The 21,249-nt window shown below is 53.0% G+C and overlaps 1 protein-coding gene across 9 annotated transcripts in view; it reads right to left on the minus strand.

Moving 5' to 3' along the window:
* The window catches only part of Tbc1d24 (TBC1 domain family member 24), a 30,271-nt gene extending 11,162 nt beyond the window's left edge, over positions 1 to 19,109 (minus strand). For 4 of the 9 annotated variants that reach the window (XR_003835286.1, XM_029471289.1, XM_029471288.1 and 1 more), the window contains exons 1-5: positions 17,637 to 18,862; positions 17,377 to 17,565; positions 17,134 to 17,283; positions 16,961 to 17,011; positions 16,776 to 16,850 (exon numbers count right to left, since the gene is read on the minus strand). Coding sequence is in view for 5 of the 9 variants with exons in the window: in XM_029471289.1 (XP_029327149.1) it covers positions 16,776 to 16,850; positions 16,961 to 17,011; positions 17,134 to 17,283; positions 17,377 to 17,565; positions 17,637 to 18,564 (1,393 nt within the window). In the remaining 4 variants the exon portion in view is untranslated. Of the gene's footprint in view, positions 1 to 13,401; positions 16,512 to 16,775; positions 16,851 to 16,960; positions 17,012 to 17,133; positions 17,284 to 17,376; positions 17,566 to 17,636 lie in introns of those variants that run through there. The other 5 variants (XR_003835287.1, XM_021186446.1, XM_029471290.1 and 2 more) reach the window with 5 other exon arrangements.
* Between the last annotated feature and the right edge of the window lie 2,140 nt (positions 19,110 to 21,249).

Below are 21,249 nucleotides of genomic sequence, written 5' to 3' on the forward strand. Positions count from 1 at the left end.
CGTGTAACACCACACCCAACTGAATTATAATGAAAATCCTATTGTGTAGGACTATCTAAGAAAACCTCTTGATTTTATGCTTCTTCTCTGTTTGGTAAAATATATGCTAAACACCATTTTAAAGAGTCTTTGTGTGAGGGTGTATGTCCAAAAGCATACTTGTTGGAGATCAGAAGACAAATTTGAGTGTTGGTCCCTGCCTTCCACCTCCGCTGCGACTGGGTCTCTTATTCACTCTTGCACACACCAGGCTAGTTATCTGTGGGCTTAAGGGATTCTCCTGTCTCTGGCCAACTCACCTACCGCTGCCTTGAGGCTGACATTACATAGGCACGCTCCTGAGTCCAGCTTGATATGGGTTCTGATCTGACCTCAGTCCTCAGGCTGCACAGGAAGCACAGTATCCAATGAACCTCCTTCCCAACCTCATTCTAACCACACTTGAGGCGCCTCAGGGCTGCAGTGATAGCTCAGTAGTTAAGAGCCAATGCTGCTCTTCTAGGGCTCCTGGGTTCAAAGCCCAGCACCCACATGGTGGTTCAAAACCATCTGTAACTCCAGTCTCAGGGGCTCTAATCCCTACTTCTGGCCTCCATCAGCATCAGGCACATATATGGTGCATAGACATATATGCAGGCAAAAGATGCACATAGAATACAAACAAACAAACAAACAAACAGATGCTTCAGTGGTGTCAGGTGCCTTCATATTGCTGTACCATTGCCAGTGCCTCCAGAACTGCTCCATCTCCCACCCTGGAACACGCCCCTCATCTTCCCCTAGCCCTATTGTGACCTCTCTGCCTTCCTTTTTTAATTACCTGGTTCCTCTCCAGAAGCAGTCAATGCCCTAAACACTGACCCATCTCTCCTGCCCCTGCCTTTTTGTTGTGTTGTTGTTAAATGACAGTCTTACTTTGCAGCACATTCTGGCTTTAAGGCTGTGATCATCTTGCCACAGCCTCCAGAGTTGTGAAATACCACCATACTCTGGTACAGAATTTCCTTCCATTTAAAAAAGGCCAAGTGTAGTGGTTCATGCCTTTAATCCCAGCATTTGCGAGGCAAAGGCAGGTGAATTTCTGTGAGTTCAAGGCCAGCCTGGTCTACATAGGGAGTTCCAGGACAGTCAGAGTTAGAGACACACTGTCTCCAAAAAAAAAAAAAAAAAAAAAAGACTTAATTATTTTTATTTTATGTGTGTGAGTATTCGCCTGCATGTTTTTGTTGTTGTTGTTTGTTTGTTTTGTTTGTTTTTGTTTTCCAAGACAGGGCTTCTCTGTGTAGCTCTGGCTGTCCTGGAACTCACTCTGTAGACCGGGCTGGCCTCAAACTCAGAAATCCGCCTGCCTCTGCCTCCCGAGTGCTGGGATTAAAGGCGTGCAGCACCACTGCCCAGCTTTGCCTGCATGTTTGAAAGAGGATCACAATTGTGTAGTGCCATCGGAGGCCAGAAAAAGACATTGGATCCCCTGCAACTAGAATTACAGCCAGCCTTGAGCAATCATGTGGGGTACTGGGAAAGAAGCCATACCCTCTGAAAGAGCAACAAGTGCTCGTAATTGCTAAGCCATCTCTTCAGCCCCCATTGATAAGTCTTTACAGGGGCTTTTTCATATTAAGCCTTAATTAAGACAAGGTTTTCTGGGGCTGAGGGTGTAGCTAAGTGTTACAGTACTTAGCCATGACTAAAGCCCTGAGTTTAATATCTGGCACTACAAACAATCCCAAAATTGATGCAAGCATTATAATCCTATTAAGTTGATTTTCATTGTGTGTCCCAGTGGGAAAGTCTTTTGGATAGCAGGAACAGTCCTATTGCCTGGTCAGCACCTCCTTCTGGGGCAGGTGTGGGGGTCCCTCTTGCAGTGCTCTGAAGTCAGCAGGCCCACCTGCCTGTCTTCCCTCAGCCATGCCCACACAACACGATTTCCTACATCTGAGTCATTGTTAGAGTTTGGTTCTGGGGCTAAAAACCTACAGAGCCACCACAGGCCCACTCTGTCTAGGTGACAAAGACCTGCTCCCTCTGAGCAGAATAAAAACATTTATAAATAGAACAGGAGTTCAGCAGACCAGGCCAGCCTGCTCCAGTTGAACACTAAACTGAGACCTGCACAAGTCCTGGAGGTACTGAGGGTACCGCTCAGAGAGCTACTTCAGGAGGAAACAGACACAGTGCTGTGTGCTGCAGCAAGAGGTCCAGGAGTGTGCTGGAACCAGAGGGAGCCGGAGGCAGTGAGACCATAGCCCTCATATGCCCCTCAAAGGGACCAGGATGCTACTAGGCACATGAGGCTTTCTCCAGACATCTATAATATGGGCTCAGCTGCCTTGTAATTCCAGAGGATCTGACACCCTCTTCTGACCCCACAGGGCAAGAGGCATATGTATGGGGCATGCATATAGATGCAAGAAAAACACTCATACACACCACATAAAATAAAATTTGAAAATCTTTAAAGATGGGCTCAGGGTGCTTTTGTCATGTGATAAAAGAATGCATAAACAGTCTGGATGGATGGCTCAGAGGTTGGAAACACTGGCTGCCCTTCTAGAGGACTGCAGGTGTGATTCCCACATTAGATTCTAGATACAGGGGAGATGAAGCCATGAGCACACAGGTAGTGCACAGGACTCAACGGGGTGCCAGTACAGCCGCGGGTCTCTGAGTTCCAGGCCAGCCTGGTCTACAGAGTCAGTACTAGGACAGCCAGGGCTACACAGAGAAACCCTGTCTCTGAAAAAAATACAAAAAGGATGCATAAACACCAAAGATCAGAGAAGAGCAGATTGCAGAGCAAAACTTGAGAGGTCAATTCATTCATCAAGCTCAGGTCATTTCATTAGTCCCAGCTCTGTCAACTGAGACTGCAACTACTGCTGCGGTAAATGGCCTTCAAAACCTTCTCTTACATTTACACACATGAAAACTAAGTCACATTTTAAATTATGTTACTCATTAAAATGGGGAAGTGAGGAAAGCAGGAAATTCATCAAAACCATAAAATAAACCGGGCTTTTATACCCACACTTTGGAGAATTAAGTTTTGGGTTTTTTTTCTTTTCTTTTCTTCTTTTCTTTTCTTTTTCTTTCATTTTTTTTGTTTTGTTTTGGTTTTTTGGTGCTTTGAGACAGGGCCTCTATATGTAACCCTGGTGGGCCTAAACTCACTGTGAGCTAAACTGGCTTCCCACTCTGAGATCTGCCTGCTCTGCCTCCAGAGGACTGAGCTTAAAGTGAGCACCACCGCAGCCGGCTTCGCCCCTTTGTTTTGAAGATAGGTTCTCAAGTGCGCTAAACTGGCCTGGAACTGGCTACTTGGCTGATGGTGACCTTGAACTTCAGCTTCCCGACTGGAGGGCTGGGATTACAGAAACATTACCACAGCAGGCTCTTTTTCACTTTTTTTTTTAATGCTAAAATCCAACCTAGGCTCTTTTATATGCTAAGTACATATTGTCCTCACTGAAGGAGCTCGCCCAGGCCCAAGGAGCTGAGGCTCTCTAGCTGACCTGACTCTCTGGCTGGCTATGTCACACAGACTTACAAACCACACTTCTCAGACATTGTGTGGTGTGGTCAAGGAGAGAGGGGAGAGGTAGGTGCACATGAGGCTAGCAAGCCAACTAAGAAGTCAGGCAGGCTTGTCTTCGAGGTCCAGACTTAGCTTCTTGGGCCAAGCCTCCCATCTCCACAAGGCAGTGGCTTTGTGGGAAACTGCAATAATAACTAACACCCACCCTTAGAGACACTGGCTCTCAGTAACACCTTTGAGTTGAGTACTGCCTCTGGGCTTGCTGGGTGGGGTGACGTTAACCCTGCGCACAGACGCTGCCACTTTGAAAGGTGCTCTTGAGAAGTCACCTTCCCTCAGCCTGGGGGCTGTGATCTGTCATCATAGACACTGTGCTGCATTGTCTCAAAGTCCCTCTGTATACCCTCAACTTCTCACCCGAGAAGAGCTGGTTCTCCAGTAGCACCTTCGGCTTGCTCCCTCTCCTACGTGCACGTGTTTAGTTTGGGAGGCACTCTGTGTCTTGGGCACTCAGCTCTGGGTCTCAGCAATAATTCCCAGAGAGCAGGAAAAATGTTACTTGACACCTGTCAGATATTTAGAGTGACAGCTGGTGATAGTTTCAGATGGTAGGGTTTCCGTATTGTGAGTGGGTCCATGGTGCAAGCATCTCCCAAGAGGTGACATGTGAGCTGGAGGGAGGAAACTGATGCAGCTGGGAGAAGTGTGAGGAGGGCAAGCTCCAAGGAGAAAATGTGTGGCGAATGTACAGTCAACACCAGGAGCAGTGTGGCCAGCATGAGGCAGAACATGCACACACAGAGGTGGCTGGGTTTTAGGCTAAGAAGGGGGATGGGGTGCGGAAGGGCATGGTCTAATAGAGGTTTCTTCTGTGACAAGTGAACTGAAACTGTTGAAAGACAGCACTTCCTCAGGAGACAGGCCAGGATGGCTCAGATGTCACCTACATGTCTCTTTTGAGGCTGCACTCAAGAGTCTTAGGTCTGGCACTCGATCCCAATGGTTATTCCTGAAGAGGCAATGAGGCCAGAGCTTGAGTTCTGCTGGTAATCCCCCCCTCAACAACTGCCTCTTTACAACACACACACACCCCTGCCTCTTTACAACACACACACACACACAACTGCCTCTTTACAACACACACACAATTGTCTCTTTACAACACACACAACTGCCTCTGTACAACACACACACACACACACACACACAACTGCCTCTTTAAACAGCCTTCCTTCCCCTGCCTGCCCAGACCCGCCTCTTTCCCCACTTCACAGCCTCTCCTAAAGTTTAAAGAAAACGAAGATGGGAAGTGTGTATTTTAAAGAAAACAAAAAACATGTAGAAAGAAATGCTCTTTAGTTCCCCAAAATGTTATGTTGCTGATCGGATGACATTTCCCAGGAAATGCCTGCACATCGTGTCACAGGACATGTCCTCTGCCCGCAGTGCACTGCCCTGGGTTTGCCAAGGGTAAGACCAAAGATCGGGGAAGCCGTAGATGTTGCTGGAAAACTCAAAACTCAACATCTTTCATCTATAGTAAAGTCTTTGTTCTACCCTTTGCCCACAGAAGAGGGAGGTGGCCAGGAGGAGGCTGAAAGGGAACCATGCTCATCAGAGCTGGCTTCTCTGTTACATCCTGAGCAGCATCCCAGGTCTCTGGCCAAGAGGTGGAGCTGAGTGGGAGACTGAATAAGACTGGGTCCTCAGTTGATAGATCTGTTTGGAAGGGATCAGGAGGTGTGGCCTTGTTGGAGAAAGTGTGTCACTAGGAACAGGTCCTCACCAATCCCAGTTGGCTAGCTCTCTTGCTAGTGTTCTCTCTCTGTTTGTCTCTCTCGCCTTTATGTTTGTGGATCACATGTAAGCTCTCAGCTACTGCTGCAGTGCCATGCCTGCCTGCTGCTGCCATGCTCCCTGCCATGATGGTCATGAATTCACCCAAAACCGTAAACCCCAATAGATTCTGTCTCCTATAAGTTTCCTTGGTCTTAGTGTCTATCACAACAGTAGAAAAGTCACAAAGGCAGGTGGAAAGGACACAAAGGGAGCACGGGGAAACTGAGCCCCATCCTGGATAGTGACCAAGTGGTTGTTGCCTTCATACTAGAGGCCTCACCTCACCCCTCCTTCAGCTACAGAGGCTGCCTCTGCTGCACAGTCCATCCTGTCCAGTGGAGAGGACAGCCTGATAGTGCCTCGAGGACCACATTGTAGCACATCTGCACCGGGCCTCCCTTCCTAGCTACGTGTGTCTGTCACAAGCAATGGAGGAGCCAACAACAGTACTATCTCCCTTTGCTCCAAACTTCTGTTCATTCCACAGACGTTTAGTTCAGAGCCCTGTCTGCCCCAGGGACCCACAACCACAGATACCTCAAGTCTATAAAGATGGGGTGCTGGATGGGGTAGGGTGGGTGAGGACAAAGTACTGAGGGATAGCATGGCGGGAAGAAAGGTGGGGAAGGCACCCCTAAGTTGGGGAGTCTCTGGTGAGTATGGAGGAACTGGTGTGAAATGAGAAGCAGGAGAGGTTAAACATGTGACACCCCAGACCTGCAGTTAGAAAGTCACCCTGATGTCTGGGTTGGAGGAATCAGGGAGGAAGGAGGGTCTAGTCTAGCCGAGAGGGTGGGGAGAAGGGCTAGTTAGTAGGCCATAGAGGTCCAGATGGCTGATCCCCAGAGACAGTTTCCGGCAGAGCCCAGCAGACTTGTCAGTTTCCTACAGTGTCAGTGATACAGGGAAGGCACCCACATCCACAAAGAACCACCAAAAACAAAGACAGACCGTCCTAAGGGAACTACACCCCTGCCCAGCCACAGGACCCTGGCTGACAGAACCTTAGTCACCATGTTGTATGCTTGGCAGGCTCAGCTTTTCCTCTGCGGTCTTAGCAATCCCCACATGCTTCTCTGGAGACCAGAGCATATGGAACATCAGACAGCAATAAAGAATGGAGACTTGAGACTGGGCCTCCAGCCTGAGCCTATGGGAAACCTTTAGCCCAGCAGGCACCGAAGATAACACTGGACCACAGAAGGAGGCAGTGAAGCACTGTGGGCGTTTCCATGTGATAGATAAGCACACATTCCTCTCATGCTGGTCACCCTGGCATAATTTAAAGCACGTCCATACTTGGACGAGGAAGGAAAAGAGCCCAACAGTTCTGGAGAGATGCACTATGCAGATCACTAAAGGACACAGTCAGACCTTGACATCTGCTTGACACTGACCACGCCTCCAGGGCCAGGGAGGCCATGTATGCTGTCGGGAGATGGGGAAGGCACAGCCATAGCCACTGTGGTAGTGATGGTTTGCTGTCTGGCGAGATGCTCAGAGTGCCGACAAGCTGAGCAGCTAGCCCAGTGCTGAATGGTGTGGGAGGATTTAGTGGCTGAGAATAGAGATGCCAGCAGGTAGGAAACCTGAAAGGGTATCTGGGGTGGCATGTGTGCAGGGGCAGGTGCTAGGAGAAGTGTGTGTGAGGTAATCCAAAGGTGTATTTCCGAGCTGGGGAGGAGGGGAGGTACACAAGAGGCAGCCGCAGGGGCCAGGGCGGGGTGCCGAGCCTGACAGCAGGCCTGGACCAGGAGGTGAATGGCAGAGACAAGAACAGAGGTAACAAGTATCAATCAAGAGCGAGTGACAGTCACACCTCTCTATACTTGCGCTTTCCTCATACCCACCAGAGACATTCAAGGATGTGCCCATCCTCTGAGAACCTGCTGGATACTCCACAGATACACACAACCTCAGGATGTTGTCAGGGATCCTGCTGGATACTCCACAAATACACACAACCTCAGGATGTTGTCAGGGATCCTGGGCACTGGAGATGCTCATCCTATCCTTAGACCTCAGCACTGGCGCAGGATGGCACAGAAGAAACAGAAAGAAGGGAGCCGCTAGCTAATCCATCCATCCTACATCCAGAACCTTCTCTCAAACGCCTCTCAGGTCTCTGGTACCTGGTTGAGTACTACAGATAGTACTGGCAGAAAGTGGATTGTAGACACATTGATAATCAGGACACACTTAGACATGGTGGCAGAACATTCTTGCAGGGGACTCCGGTTGGAGGGCAGATAAGGTAAGGAGGCATCCACAGACAGGGCAAGAACCCATGGCTATAGGAAAGGCTCGCTGTGTTCAGGAGAATGTAAAGTCTTAGCTTGCCATGGGAGTGGGAGGCACATCACACAGGGCCTTACCTATTGAGGATGAGGGTCTGTCCTCATCCTATAGGAACAGATGCCACCAGGGCACTGAGATGGTGAAGCCCGGGCTGTCATTCTTGAGAGATCTGTCTTTTGACAGGAAACCAGATACAGAAGCGGCAGCCATTAGAATCACCGTACACGTGTCAAACGGCAGCTTGACCACCTAGGTGGGTGTATTGCATTTGGGGTACAGGCCACCCTGGGCCTTCCCATGAGAGGTCCCACATGGACACTTCCAGATTATGCCCTTGGAGACCTAGCCTCCTCTGAGCCCCACAGACCAGAGACATCTTGGTCTTCTGGCTTTTCAACCCCACCGCTTTTTCTTACTCTCCTCCCCACAGGACCCTCTTTCGCTCTTTTTTTGTTCCTGCACTAGCCTATGGCACCCATTCATCACTGCACACCCATCTACTCTCTGTCAGCATCTCTCCCATCTCCCTTCACTAGGCTCTCTGGCCACCGCCTTGTTCTCTGTGCTGCTAACACTAGAAGGGTTGGGGGGAGCAGCTCAGGCTCCCTGATCCCTCCTCCCCCCAACTGCATTAAAAACTTTATATATATACATACCTAGGTCACCCGACTCTATTCTACTCAGAGGCCAAATATTCACAGTGTCTGTCTCTCTCCTCTCCTTACCCCCAGTTTCTCACTATGTAGGCCCACAACTCACATGTAGACCGGCGGCTAGCCTCAAGCTTACAGAGATCTGCCTGTCTCTGCCTCTCTAGTTCCGGGATTAAAGATGCCAGGCCTAGCAGTCTTTTTTTTTTTTGGTTTTTCGAGACAGGGTTTCTCTGTGTAGCCTTGGCTGTCCTGGAACTCACTCTGTAGACCAGGCTGGCCTCGAACTCAGAAATCCGCCTGCCTCTGCCTCCCGCGTACTGGGATTAAAGGCGTGCGCCACCACGCCCGGCTCCTAGCAGTCTTTCTTAAGGCCCTTGCCATACCAAGCACTGCTACCCAGGAGCACTGGTCCCCATTCCATTCACCAGCTCCTTCACTCCGCTGTTTGCAGCTAACTAGACCAGTCACACGGAAGCTCAGCTCCCACCTGTCTTGTCCTCCTGCCTCAGAGCAGAGCCAGGCAGGAGGAGGCCAAGCTGAAGCACGCTTTCTACACCCACACCAGAGCTGAAGAGGGGGAAAAAAATCAAACCATCTGCTCACGGGACTTGAGCATGCTGGGCTCTGGGTGCTGCCTGGCAGGCCTTCTCGGCTTGCCTCCAGCACCTCTCCTGTTCCCTGGTGTTGGCTCTAAGCTCTCCCCAATCCCCGCCACCTCTGAGAACGGCTGGCTATCAGGCAGGAACATCCTCTCCTCTCCAGCCCAACTCTTTATCTGTATCCCCATTTGGTGCCACACCCCCTCCAAGGTTCTGACCTCACTTCCTGAGATCTTGATTCCCTAGACCCTCACTGAGGCCCTACTCCAGCCCCACTTCTTTTAAATTCCTTCAGAGTCACATAGCTGCCCATAGTGGACAGCACTTGACTCGGTCCTTTAGAACATTGCTACCCAGACACTATACAATGACAGGTATCTCAGGCCCTTCTCTCTCTAAAATACTCATAGCAGATGTAGCTCCCTGCTCCGGCTCTGCCCTGCTCTGGTCCCTCAATGTCACTGCTGTAGATGTCATGTGAGCTCTAGTCCCTTACCTCCAGCTGCTTCCTAGGCGAACAGCGCATCTCATGACCTTCATGCTCCACAGCTCCACCACAACTCAGCTCAAATCCTCCCTCCCACTGTGCCAAGCCCAGGGCTTGTCCTGTCACCGCTTTCAGGAGAGCCTTCCTGTCCTCACCCTTCCTGCCCCTCCCACAGCAGCTTCAGGAGCACTGGCCACACCATGCAAGCTGAGGTCCCCAGGTATAATCAGAGGCGAGTCACTTCTAAAGGAACAGGAAGGAAGAGAGGCAGGACACTGTCGTCCCCTCTTTCTTTCTTAGCTCCTCCAGACCAGTGCCCCCGTATCCACATCTGTCTCCACGCCTCGGCACACTGAGGTATGGTCACCATCTGTTGTATGTCCCACTCTTCTTCTAGACTGTAACTTCCATACCCAAATGTCACGTTACACCCTGTGTGCCTGGCAAGGAAGAAACTAGAGAAGGAAATGGGTAGACTTGGGCCCAAGTTAAATTTGAAGGCGGAATAACAGTAGGAAGCCTTAATAAACCTGTCCTATGCAGTGACCCCAGAAAGCAGGGTGTTTGTCATCTCAGCTCTATAGCACAGCATAGGAATTTCTCAAGTGTTAATGGTGACTGGCACTCACAGTTGACTCCCTGAGAAGCTGGGTACAGGGAACTTGATAGTGGGTCTTTTGCAGGTGGCACACAATAATAGCAGGCACGTGCCAGGTACAAAAGAGATGTAACCAGTAACGAGGTGTGAGTCACAGCAGCACGGGCCAGCTGGACTGCTTGCTGGCTGCAAGTTCAGATACAGGTCTTCCTAAAGATGCCTAAGATCGCACGTGGGCTTCTGAGATCCAAGACTACCCGGCCATTCTAGACCCCCTCTTGTGCCCACAGACAGGGGTTAGAGCTGCATGCGGCGGTTTTCTTCCCACAGCAAGTGAAGAAAAGAGCCCCCCAGCACATACAGAATGAGAATCCAAGGGAACAAATTCAGCCAGGCTGTCAGCAGCACTTGACTTTCGACAGACCTTAAGTTCTAAGGTAGGTGTCTCAGGCAGGTGTACCTTACAAGGCTAGGTACACAGCAGGACCAAGAAAGACACCACCAGGGAGTCACAGAGGCTTAATCATTTTAATAGGCATTCAAGACATGCTTCCTGCATGCCAAGGTGCCAAGTGCTGGAGGACAAAGACGTGAGGCACTGCCTCAGCTCTTGGACAGGATACTCATCAAGCCATTCCAAGGTGCAGGCACTATGACTGGAAAGCAAGGGTGTAAGAGCCTCTGCCTGGAAGGAAACCCTGCTCAGAAAATGCTTCCTAGAGTCTGTGTCCACATTAGCCCCAGGCAGTGCCACAGAAGGCATGAGCCAAGGACAAAGCCACCAAGCACAGAGCTCCTTCTAAGTCTAGACACTGTGTACAATGAGGGCACAGACCAGCGAGTATCTTTATGGTTCAGATCAAAAGACAGTCTAAAGGTGGAGAGGTGACTCAGTTGGTAAAGGGCTCGTTAGAGAAGCATGAGGATGTACGTGTCCAATCCCCCAGAATCCACATAAAAGGCTAGATGGGGCAGGACATACCTATAATACCAACACCAGGGAAGGGACAGACAGGAGGATCAGTGGTGCTCACTGGCCAATCTAGCTGAATTGNCAAGACCCAGGTCCCCGTGAGAAAGACTGTCTCAAAAGATAAGGTAGAGAGCAATTGAGCAAGACAGCAAATGTCGACCTCTGGCCTCCACACACAGGAACTCACATACATGTGTATACATACACAGGTCCCTGGGGAAAACACAAACATTTATAGCTCAGCTCACAGGCTCCAAGAAGCCCAAAGCCCTGGGATTAACTGAGGTGCTAGGACAGTGTCCTTTGTGTGCTGTGCTGGGAGTAAGGCTGGAAGAGCCCAGGAAGAAAGAAGGTTCTAGGGTGGGAGTATGTCCCATAACCCATTCCTGCTCAAGGTCCACAAGCTTCCAAGGCAGGTGTGCTGGAAAGGGCCCTGCTGAGAAAGATGGTCAGAAACTGGCACAAAGGAACAAAGTGATTCAAGATGAGGCTGGTGGATTGAAGGGAAGGGCAGCCTTTGGTGAGACCCAGACAATGAGTGACACTTAGAACAGCAAACCAGTTTTTATTCATAATAGACTCACCTATCAGTCAACATCCAGAGTCTCTGAGAGTGTGTAGAACCCAATTAAAAAGCTGTGCAACAAGCTGGAAGAGCAGTCACAGTCCTGTACCCCCAGCACACAGGAGGCAGACTCAGAGAGAGGATTGTGTGTTTGAGGCCAGCTAGGCTGCATAGCGAGAGCCTGTTTCAAAAAACTCCAAACCTAGTCTAGAGATAGAGTTCACTGGTAGAATTCTTGCATAGCATTAAACGGAAGGCCTTGGGTCCAATCCCAGGGCTACAAAACAAACGAAGGACAAGCCAGGCACGACAGCCTTTTCAGAAACAGCTTACTGTGCCTCACTATGTACAGTCTGTCACCTGCAAAGGGAACATCCCAGGCTCAAACACTGCAGCCTATACAGTCCACAGACAAACGCTCGGGGGCTGCGGGCAGGCAGGGGCTCCTGTGACACTGCCCATTCTCCCTTGTCCTTGAGGCCCCCACAATGCAGAAGACTGTTGTGGATACCACATGCTTGGCCTCCCTTACTTCTTACCAGAGAGCTGCCTTTTGCTGAGGCCGACTCCACAGAAACTTGAGGCCTGGAAGGAAGAAAGGCGAGGCAAGTTCCGAGGTGGGTTTCCCCTAGAGTTCTGTGAGTATACACAGAGGTCTGACCCATGGGGTGGAGAAAAATGGGGTCTTTTGAGATAAGTAGAGACTCCCCAAAAAGCAGGCAGGAAAATCCCCTAGAAGGCAGTGGAACCAGGGACTGCTGTACCTTTGATGTGCAGAATCACCCCTTTTACTCAATAGGCAAGCTGGGTCTCTGTGATGGAAACAAAGCCCATCACCTTACTCCACAACACCTACAAAGCAACAGGCTACCAACCAGCCTTCTCCCTTCCTTAGAGTCTTCAGGACACAGTATTGAGAGTCTGTATGGAAGCCCAGCTTAAATGCCACACAGGAATGTTCCCCACTTTTGAGCCCCGTGTGTACTTGAGTCCCAGACCCGTAGATGCTTACCCAGTGTCTGAATGGCAGGCACCTCTCCAAACTCAAAGCCTTATTCCTCCCAAGCCTGTGTCTCTCTGCATTGTGTCCTGGGCTGCAGTCACCCCATATCCTCCTTCCGCTTTGGCTTTTACCCTCCTGGCAGCTGCTTATCTCATGCTTGCCCTTCTTAGGATTGTCTGACGGTACCTCCACTGGCCCCACCCTCAGCGCACGCAGGAACCTTTCTGGGTCTAGAAAACATATATCAGATCAAGTCACTCCCGGGCCACAATCTTCCAGGTCTCACTCAACACTGTGTCCATAGCACACACACCCAGCACCTCCTCATGCAAATTCACCTTTCCTTCTTCTCTTTTTCCCCTTTAGTACTGGGGTTGAGCCTAGGGTTGTGTGCACAACAGATAAGAATTTTATTATAGAACTCTGCTCACCAGCCCTTTCTGTCGTTTTTGAGGAGAGTCTTGCTCTGTACACCAGGGCGGCCTAACACTTGGTCCTTCTGCCTTAGCCTCTTTACAGAGATTATAATTGTGTGCCACCACCCCCAGCTCCCCTGGGTCCTGGGCACTGAACACAGAGCCTTGCATCTACAGGTAAGCACTGCTGCATTCTCAATGCAGTAAACACATATTAAAAGGATAGTGAAAATTCCCAGTAATGAATTCAAGCTTGTTCTCAGTAAAAGGCCTGAGGGCTTTAAAAAAAATTATCTCCATTTAGAAGGTGATGGCTACCACTGAAATGGCTGATTGTAAAGGGCTTCTTTCTTCCATTTAGAGTTGTCAAAACAGAAAAGGTGTGCTGAAACAGGTAGAATATTCAACAGGGCAAATCCTTTTTTTTTTTTATTACAACCCACCTCATTGCCTTGTGTACTTTAAATACTTTCCTATGTCTTCTGAGGTTGGCTCAGTGTCTAATAAGGATTAGGAGCAATGCTGTGTGCCCAAGGTCACTGAGACTTGCCAGACAGTCCTGGCAAGTGTGGTTACTCAGAGCTAGTAGGGAACACAGGCAGGTGAGTTTGCACTCCCAGGGAGGTAAATTTGATTGTTGTTATGAAAACCCTACCTAGATTACTAGAGTACTTCTGCAAACCCAAAAGGTCACCCTTAATCCAGCCGGAAGCCACTACATTGCTAGTTCACTAGTTGACATGTAGCATTCAAAAAGTGGCACCTTTATTCCCTCCAACAAGCATTTAAGAGAGTGCCTGGCTAACTGAATGCCAGACCATGGGGGAACAGGGACAACACGATGTGGCTCCAGGCCTATCCACACACAGACTAGATTCTAAATACAGCTGTCTCTACCCTAAGTCTTTATCCGAGTCCCGGGGAGATTAGGTGAGGATTAATCATCAAGGAAGCACACAGAGCCCTCATAGCACTCAATATGAATGGTCACTATCAAATATTTGAAATTTCTTAACCATTTGTCGTCTGGGTGGGTCTCGACACCAACCTAGGCTACACAGAACTGACATCAGATAGAGAGAGAACACGAATACAGTCATCTCCACAACAATTCAGTGAACAATGACAGGTGCCTATTGGGGACAGGGGTGTGAAAATGAGAATGGAGTCACTGCCCCCAAGTAGATGACATGGCAACGCATGCCATGGGACAGTTGTACCAACTGCCTGGGAGTCGCCTGTTGACCTTCCAGCAGAACATGGTGAGACAAGGAAAATCCTTTATTTACCTTGGAAAGACAGCAACACAACCGCCCAAATGGCCAACCTATGCTTGCATATGTCCGGGCTGGGCTAGACAATCTTTGGCCTTTAAAGTTAGCCCATTGAGTCCCCAACCAAGAAGGCCAGAGCACAACTATTTCTGAACTGAGTCAGGTCTGTCAAGGAAAATCTGTGGTCAGGCTGCCAGCACCCAGCAGACTGACTTCTGTCATGTGTAGCCCACCCCGTGTGGTGCCAGCTCTGCCCTCCAGCTGTTACTCAAAACTCCAGAAGCACAGGGTCAAGCTAAGGCACAGGTGACCAAGGCATGTCAGGACACTAGCTGGATAGGGCTCTCAGGCTGGGAAAGTCCCTAAGCTTCAGGTGGGCAGTTGTGTCATCTTTGGCAAGTGAAGGGCCTGGGTTGTTGCAGGTCTCCGAGGGCAAAGGTATATGAACACTGCTGCAATTTCCAACGAATACAGAAAGAGGATTTCCTATTCCGCAGGGACGGAAAGTGCCCCAAGGGAAGGTTGACACAGAGGCAGTTCTTGCCCACGACACAGAGCCCAGAGAAGGCAGCGATGATCGAGGAAAGCCGGGCCTGCCCAAAGGGTTCTGACTCCGGGGCCCACGTCACGCACGCAGCATTAGACTCTGGAGCCCCCTAACCCGCAGCGACCAAGACACGGAGCACAACCCGTGCCCCCCTCCCTCAGTACATCCGTGCCGCCGGTCAGCGCACCGTGGCAGTGACACCCCCACACCCCGCGTCCAGCCGCCACGCCCCCGCCGCGCACCCACCTCGGCGCGCCGCACCGCACCTCTCCCTTCGGCTCTCCGCTGGACCGCACTGGACTTTCTGCGCACGCGCGTAGGCGGCCCCGCCCCACAAGCACGCGCTTGCGGGCTGCCCACCCCGAGTGCCCCGCGTCTCGGCGCTGCCGGCTCTGAGCATGCGCATTTGCGCCCGGCGGCGGCCAAGTCGGGAGCATGCGCTAGCTAAACAGCGGTTCCCGCGCTAAGGGGCGTGGGCTCACCTAAAGAGGTGGGAACCCAAGCGCCTGGTGTAAAGCAAAGTCACGGACGATTAGAAGTCCCATGGCTGCCCGTGGAAGTCGCCTCTGGTCCGGTCACACGTGGACCTGATCTGCCCCTTCTCGACGTCCAGTCTTGAGCGGATAGAGTGTAGGGCTCCTAGCTAGGGGCAGGACCTGTGTCATGGAGCCAGGAGGCCAAGACTGGTAGGAGTCGTGGTAGAAAGCGACAGCTGGATGGACCTCAGAAAAGGGAACAACGGAACAAGAAAGATATGGGACACAGGCAGAGATGCAGCTGCGGATGGGGACACGGTCACGTGACCGGCAGAGGCAGGCCAGAATGGGTATGGGGACAAGATCCATGACACTGGACAGGGGAGCCTACAATACTCTGTACATTCCCGGCTGGAGGGCAGAGACGTCGCTGTCTTGGCTGTGCAATTGAGCCACAGCCCCTGCAGCGGTGTACCGGCAATTATGGTGGCAACAGTAGTTTTGGAGAGGTTGGAGAACTCTAGTGTACCACAGCATCCGAGAGTTGATGAATCACATTGGCCCGTGGGATGTGCTCAAACCCCAGAGGGATCATCCTAGCATCCCCTGGGAATAGGCGGGTTCACACCTTTAAGAGACGTCGGGTATCAGCCAAGGGAGATAAGATCAGGGCCCTCTGAGCTGCCCTAGGAGCCTCCAGATAGCACTTAGGGGCCATCATACTCCTCTGAGTTGGGGGTAGGGTATCGCCAAATAGGTTTCAAGCGGGGATGGGGGTAGGGGGAAATTAGATGGCGATGCACGTGACACTTCCAGCCCGCTAGTGCTCAGATGAACGCGCCGCGCCCAGTGATAAGAGAGCTGAACCCGCCCAGTCCACGCCCAGCTTGCAGATTCAGGCGGTCCCGCAGCGCCCCCGCCGCTCTCTCCTCTGCAGCCTCCGCAGGCGCCGGGTCCAGGCGTCTCTCCAAGGCAGCACGAGGCTTCCACGGGCAGCACTGAGCCCCTGTCCCCGGCCCGCTGTGCTCCCAGCTGCAGCCCCCGGCCCACCTCCCAGCAGCAAGTAACGCCGGCCGGGCAGGAGGCGTGGGCAACCGCAGGCCGCGTCTAGGGTTGGCACCCACAGCGCGCTGCTCCCGCGCCGAGCGCGTTCCTCGCCGCTGCGGAACACAGCAAGCACCGCTACCGGAAAGCGTGTCCACGAGCCGCGGGCCTCACCGCGCGCACCCACTGCCACCTGCACCGCTGCGGGGGGGGGGGGCGTGGAAAAGCGATCTGGTTAAGTGGGGCAGGGCCGGAGGGGATTGTGTAGAGAATCATAGAGTGTCCAAATGGCTTAGGAGAGACATGAAGAGGTCACCCACTAGAGGGAGGTACACTTAAGACATAGCTGCCAAAGCCCGCATCAGTGGGAGACCCGAGGTAAGAAAGAGCCTTGAAGTACAGCCTGGGTCAAGGTATTCAAAGGAGCTGGGGGCGAGATGGAAGGGCTGGAGTGAGGCAGCCTACCATAGTCCTTCCGGCAGAACTTCTTCAGGCTGATTCGGTAAGTGCCACGCGCAGGTCTGCAATGTGACTCACAGTCTAGGGGGAAAGAGTGGAGACTAGCAGATTCCCATGCCTCTCCCCCACACGGGTCTACTTTAGCTAGGGCCCTCTTCCCTATGCCAGTCTGGGTTCTGGTGTCCACTCACCCTGTGGCTCCACAGGACTGCTTTCTTCGGTGGGTCCAGGGACAGGAGTCTCTAAGGAGTGTGGGAGAATAGTCTATAATGGGGTAACTGACGGATAGGCTAAGGGAACAGACAACAGTCAGTAGCTGATGCGACTTTGGCTGAGGTGACTGAGACAGGGCAGGGTCACTCACTAACGCAAGGTGCCACAGGAGAACGGCTCTGCTGGAAACCTGGGGCACAGCGGTTACAGGTGAGGCCAGTAACACCATCCTTACAGGGACACTGGCCTGTGGTCTGGTTACAGGTTTTGCCAGCAGCACCAACTGGATGGCAGTCACAAGCTGAGGACAGAAAAGGACAGAAATGAGGAGCTCAGAAGTGCAGCTGGGGTTCTGGGGAAGTAACTTACGAACGCATATAGGTGGCAGGCTCACCTCTGCAAGCACGACGGTCACTCAGGACACGGCCTGGATCACGATAGAAGCCCTCCCGGCAGTAGTGGCAATGACGACCAGCAGTATTGTGCCGGCAGTTGAGGCACACGCCCCCACTGCGGCGGCCGGACAGTCGGTAGAGCTCCATGTTGAAGCGGCATCTTCGCGCATGGCCGTTGCAGGAGCAAGCTGCAGGGAAGGGTCAGTCAGGGGCAGCCCTGCCTGGTCAGAAGTCCCCAGGCTACCCTCCAAGGCCTCACCAAGGCAAGCGTGGGCTTCCTGCCCTGTAGCCCGCTGCCATGGCCTGTCGCAGTAGAAGGGCTTGCAGCGGCTGCAATCAGGGCCCTCTGTACCATGCTGGCAGTCGCAGACCAGGTGGCCATGGGTGTCCAACAGACACCGTGAGGCATGCCCATTGCACTTGCATCGACCTCCCACCTGAAGCTCAGTGGCTGAGTAGGAGTAGGGGACTGTCACCCCACCGTCCCTGGCGTCTCCCTGAATGGCAGGCCTTGTGAGTACTATGCGAATATCTGTGGCAGTCACCCAGTCTTGGAGCACGGGGCTGTTGTCCAGATCCAGGCCCTGTGGGCTGCCATCCTGCACACTGAAGGCCAGAAGGCCTCCACCATCAGGCTGAGCCTGGGGGGCTGGGAAGCAGAGGGCTTCTGGCCCTGGACCAGAAGAGCCATCAGCAGGAGCAGGCGGACGGCCATAGTCCAGGCTACAGCTGGAAGAGAAGAAGCCCAAGGGGACCCAGCTGCGGCCATGGTCCTGCGACTTAAGCAGGGCCACGGAGGCTGGGGGAGCTGAGCAGAAGCGCAGGCTCACGAAGACCAGCTCAAAAGCCTTCCCCAGGGGCACTGTGAGGGTTACGTTGAAAGGTGCCCGTTGCAGCAAATCGGAGCGCCAACAGAGAGGACTTGCAGTGCCCGGAGCAGAGGTCAGGAGGTCTGCAGAGTGTGCCCGCTGCGGGTCCGAGGAATCGCAGACGCGATTGGCCGACCTCCCGCACGTGCTGGACGCCAGCACCTCTCGGCCCAGAGCAGCGTTCACTAGGCCAGGAATACAAGAGCGAGGCTCCCTCGCCTCATCATAGCAGGGGTCGGCGGAGGCCGGCAGCCCTGGGCTCAGTGCAGCAGAGAGCGTGCCCGCGGTCAGCAGCAGCCCCCAGGGCCAGGTGGGCATGGCCGTGGCCGCTGTGAGTCAACCAGCCAGCTTCCGCCCAACGAGTCTGCCCTCGAAGAGAGAGCCTAGTCCGCTACTCTGCGTGCTGGGTCTGCAGTGCCAAGATAGCAGAGCCCCAGGGCGGCCCCCAACACAGGCCCAGAAGTGGGAGCAGCCACCGGCACGCCCGGGGCCGAGCACAGGAGCAGGGATGTTGGCGAGTCCTCCTTCTAGGCCTGAAGCGTTGACAGGAGTCGCCCCCGCTCCCGGTGCCTCCGCCCGCGGAGGCCCCACCCGCCGCCGGCCGCCAGCACTCACCCACGGAGGGCCAGGAGGAGCAGGTCTCCCGGCCTCCCGGGAAGGGCCCTGGGCGGGCGGGGCCTGGGGCGCCCGGGCTGCCGGCTTCTCCTGGCTGCAGGGAGAGCAGAGGAGCTGTGCCAGAAGGGGGTGGGGGGCTCAGCAGGAGCAAGCCTGGTCCTAGCCAGGGGCGGAGCTGCTCGGGCCGGGAAGGAAGGAGGGGAGGGGGCCTTGTCCCGACAGCCAGAATCAGAAGCAGATTCAGACACTGGCTGGGCCAGCACGGGAGGGGGCTGGGAGGCCCGCGATCCGGGGGAGGGGCTGGAGAGCCAGGAATGCGCTGACGGGAGGGGGCAGCTCAGCCTTGCAGCCCGTGAGGGACCACCCAGCAGGGTCCTCGGCCTGAAGCCAGGCTTTGACTGCTCCTGGGGTGGTGCCACGTGCTGGGCTGGGGTCTGGGCCACTCCTTCCAGAGGCCCATCATGCAGGCACAACCTTAGAACTAAAGCCTGAAGTCTTGGATGCTCCCCAGAATGGGGGGAGAAGACAGCCGGGGCTGGTGTTCTTGTAAGGTATCCCCAAGGCAGTAGTCTGTTCTAGCAGAAAGAACTCAGGTCTTATTTTAAATCCAAGCTGTTTGGATTTCTGGCTGTGTGGCCTGAGTTCCTCAGTTTCCTCATCAACCAAAATGTCTATTGTTTGCCATGCTTTGTGGAGCTGCTGGGAGCATTTGATGAGCCATAGATATCATCCTAATGGAGGTGCACTAGGGATGCAGCTAAGTGATGAGGTCACTGTTCAACAGTGAGATCCAGCCAATCTCTTAATCTAAATCACTCCTGGGTCTCAGGGTATAGCTGTGTCATAGGATAGCCCCATTGTCCAGAAGGACTTGAAAGTTTGGGCACAGGGTACAGCCTATTTGATGGTCCCTTGGAGTTCAGGGTCTGTTCACCTGTTACCCCACCCCCACCCTCGTGGAAAGGTAAGGAGTGGGATTTAACGACTGGAGAGGGACTGGTCACAAATAAACTGGAGTCAGAATCCCTGAACCTGACCGTCTACAGCCTAATACATCTGGATAGGAAAACAGGCAGATGCCCCAGATGAGTTACCAGGGTACAAGCTGGAGGTGGCTGTAGCTGAGAGGGTCTTGCCAAGAGGAACCACTCACTGCCTTTGGTCCCTGACAGACCAGGCAAGGCTGGCATGGACTCCACAAAGAGTGGGTGGGATACAGTCCCATCTTGGGGGAGCAGACCTGAGGTCCAATTACCTGGTTTCAGAACGGAGGCTGACCACAGGCCAGTCCCTGCAGATGGTAAGAGAGGCCATATGAGGGAGGATGCCTGCATACTCAGAGCTAGCATTCTGGACTGAAAGTGTTCCTACAACAAAAAAAGGAAACAGAAGCTCTCAGGAATAGTGAAACAAGAACCCTGGACCCTTCCCAGGACACAGGGGCTGCAGCAGAGGCAGGCACCAGGAGAGAAGCAGTGTGGCAGGTTGTTGGACACTTGTTCCTCTAGAACAGCTGACTCTCTGACTCTAGGTACTTCAGGGGAAAGCCAGGCTGTCCTCTGAATATCAAGCCCATGCTAGAGTCCCCAGACTGTCAGACAACTATGGGAGGTAGGACAGGGGGACAGCCTTTCACGCCAACAGTGGAGTAAGCTTTATCTCCAGCTCAGGTCCCTGTGAACTGTGGCTGCTGGGGTCTGCAGAGTATGAGATGGATTCTGATGTGGGTGGAAGTTGGTGCCTGGTGATCTCTGCATTGATCAGGTCCTGAGGGATGGAGCCGGACAGGAGCTCAAATGGCCATTGCCTCACCAGCCCTTCAAGGAGGAGGCATGGACTTCAGATCTCTTTCCTAGAATTGCCCTCTGCACACACTGTCTGGCCCCAGGGCTACTCTTGCAGATGGTGGGCTGGGCATTGGGATAGCTTTCTCTAGTCTCTAAGAGCTGCTTATAACTCTCTGTGGACTCAGCCACCTGCCTCCGCCCCTGATTGAGGCCTCTTAGGCCTCTCCTCTCATGATTCCCTTCCCCCTCCAGGCATTTTCTGTAACAAAGAGGTTCTACTCCCCCCCCCCCCGCCCCCCTCACACCTGCAACTGCTCAAGCTCTGCACACTCACCCCAATCCGTAACAGCAATTGGTTTGAGGGGGGCAGAGGATGATAGCGTTGGACAATTTCAGGCCTCAGGGGGCTGCTGACCTTTCAAATAACCCCCTGGCCAGCCCGGGACCAACTGTCCCCTTTAGACCCTTGCCACCACTTCTCCTTGCCTTGTATGAGTGCCTATTATGCCTCAATAGGCCCAGAGTAGAGATGGAGGCTGGCAGGTCTATGTTTTCCGTCTCACCTCGTCCCTTACTCTTTCCATGCCCTGCACTCCTTGCG

The sequence above is a fragment of the Mus caroli genome, chromosome 17, assembly GCF_900094665.2.
Source record: "Mus caroli chromosome 17, CAROLI_EIJ_v1.1, whole genome shotgun sequence".
NCBI classification, from domain to species: Eukaryota; Metazoa; Chordata; class Mammalia; order Rodentia; family Muridae; genus Mus; species Mus caroli.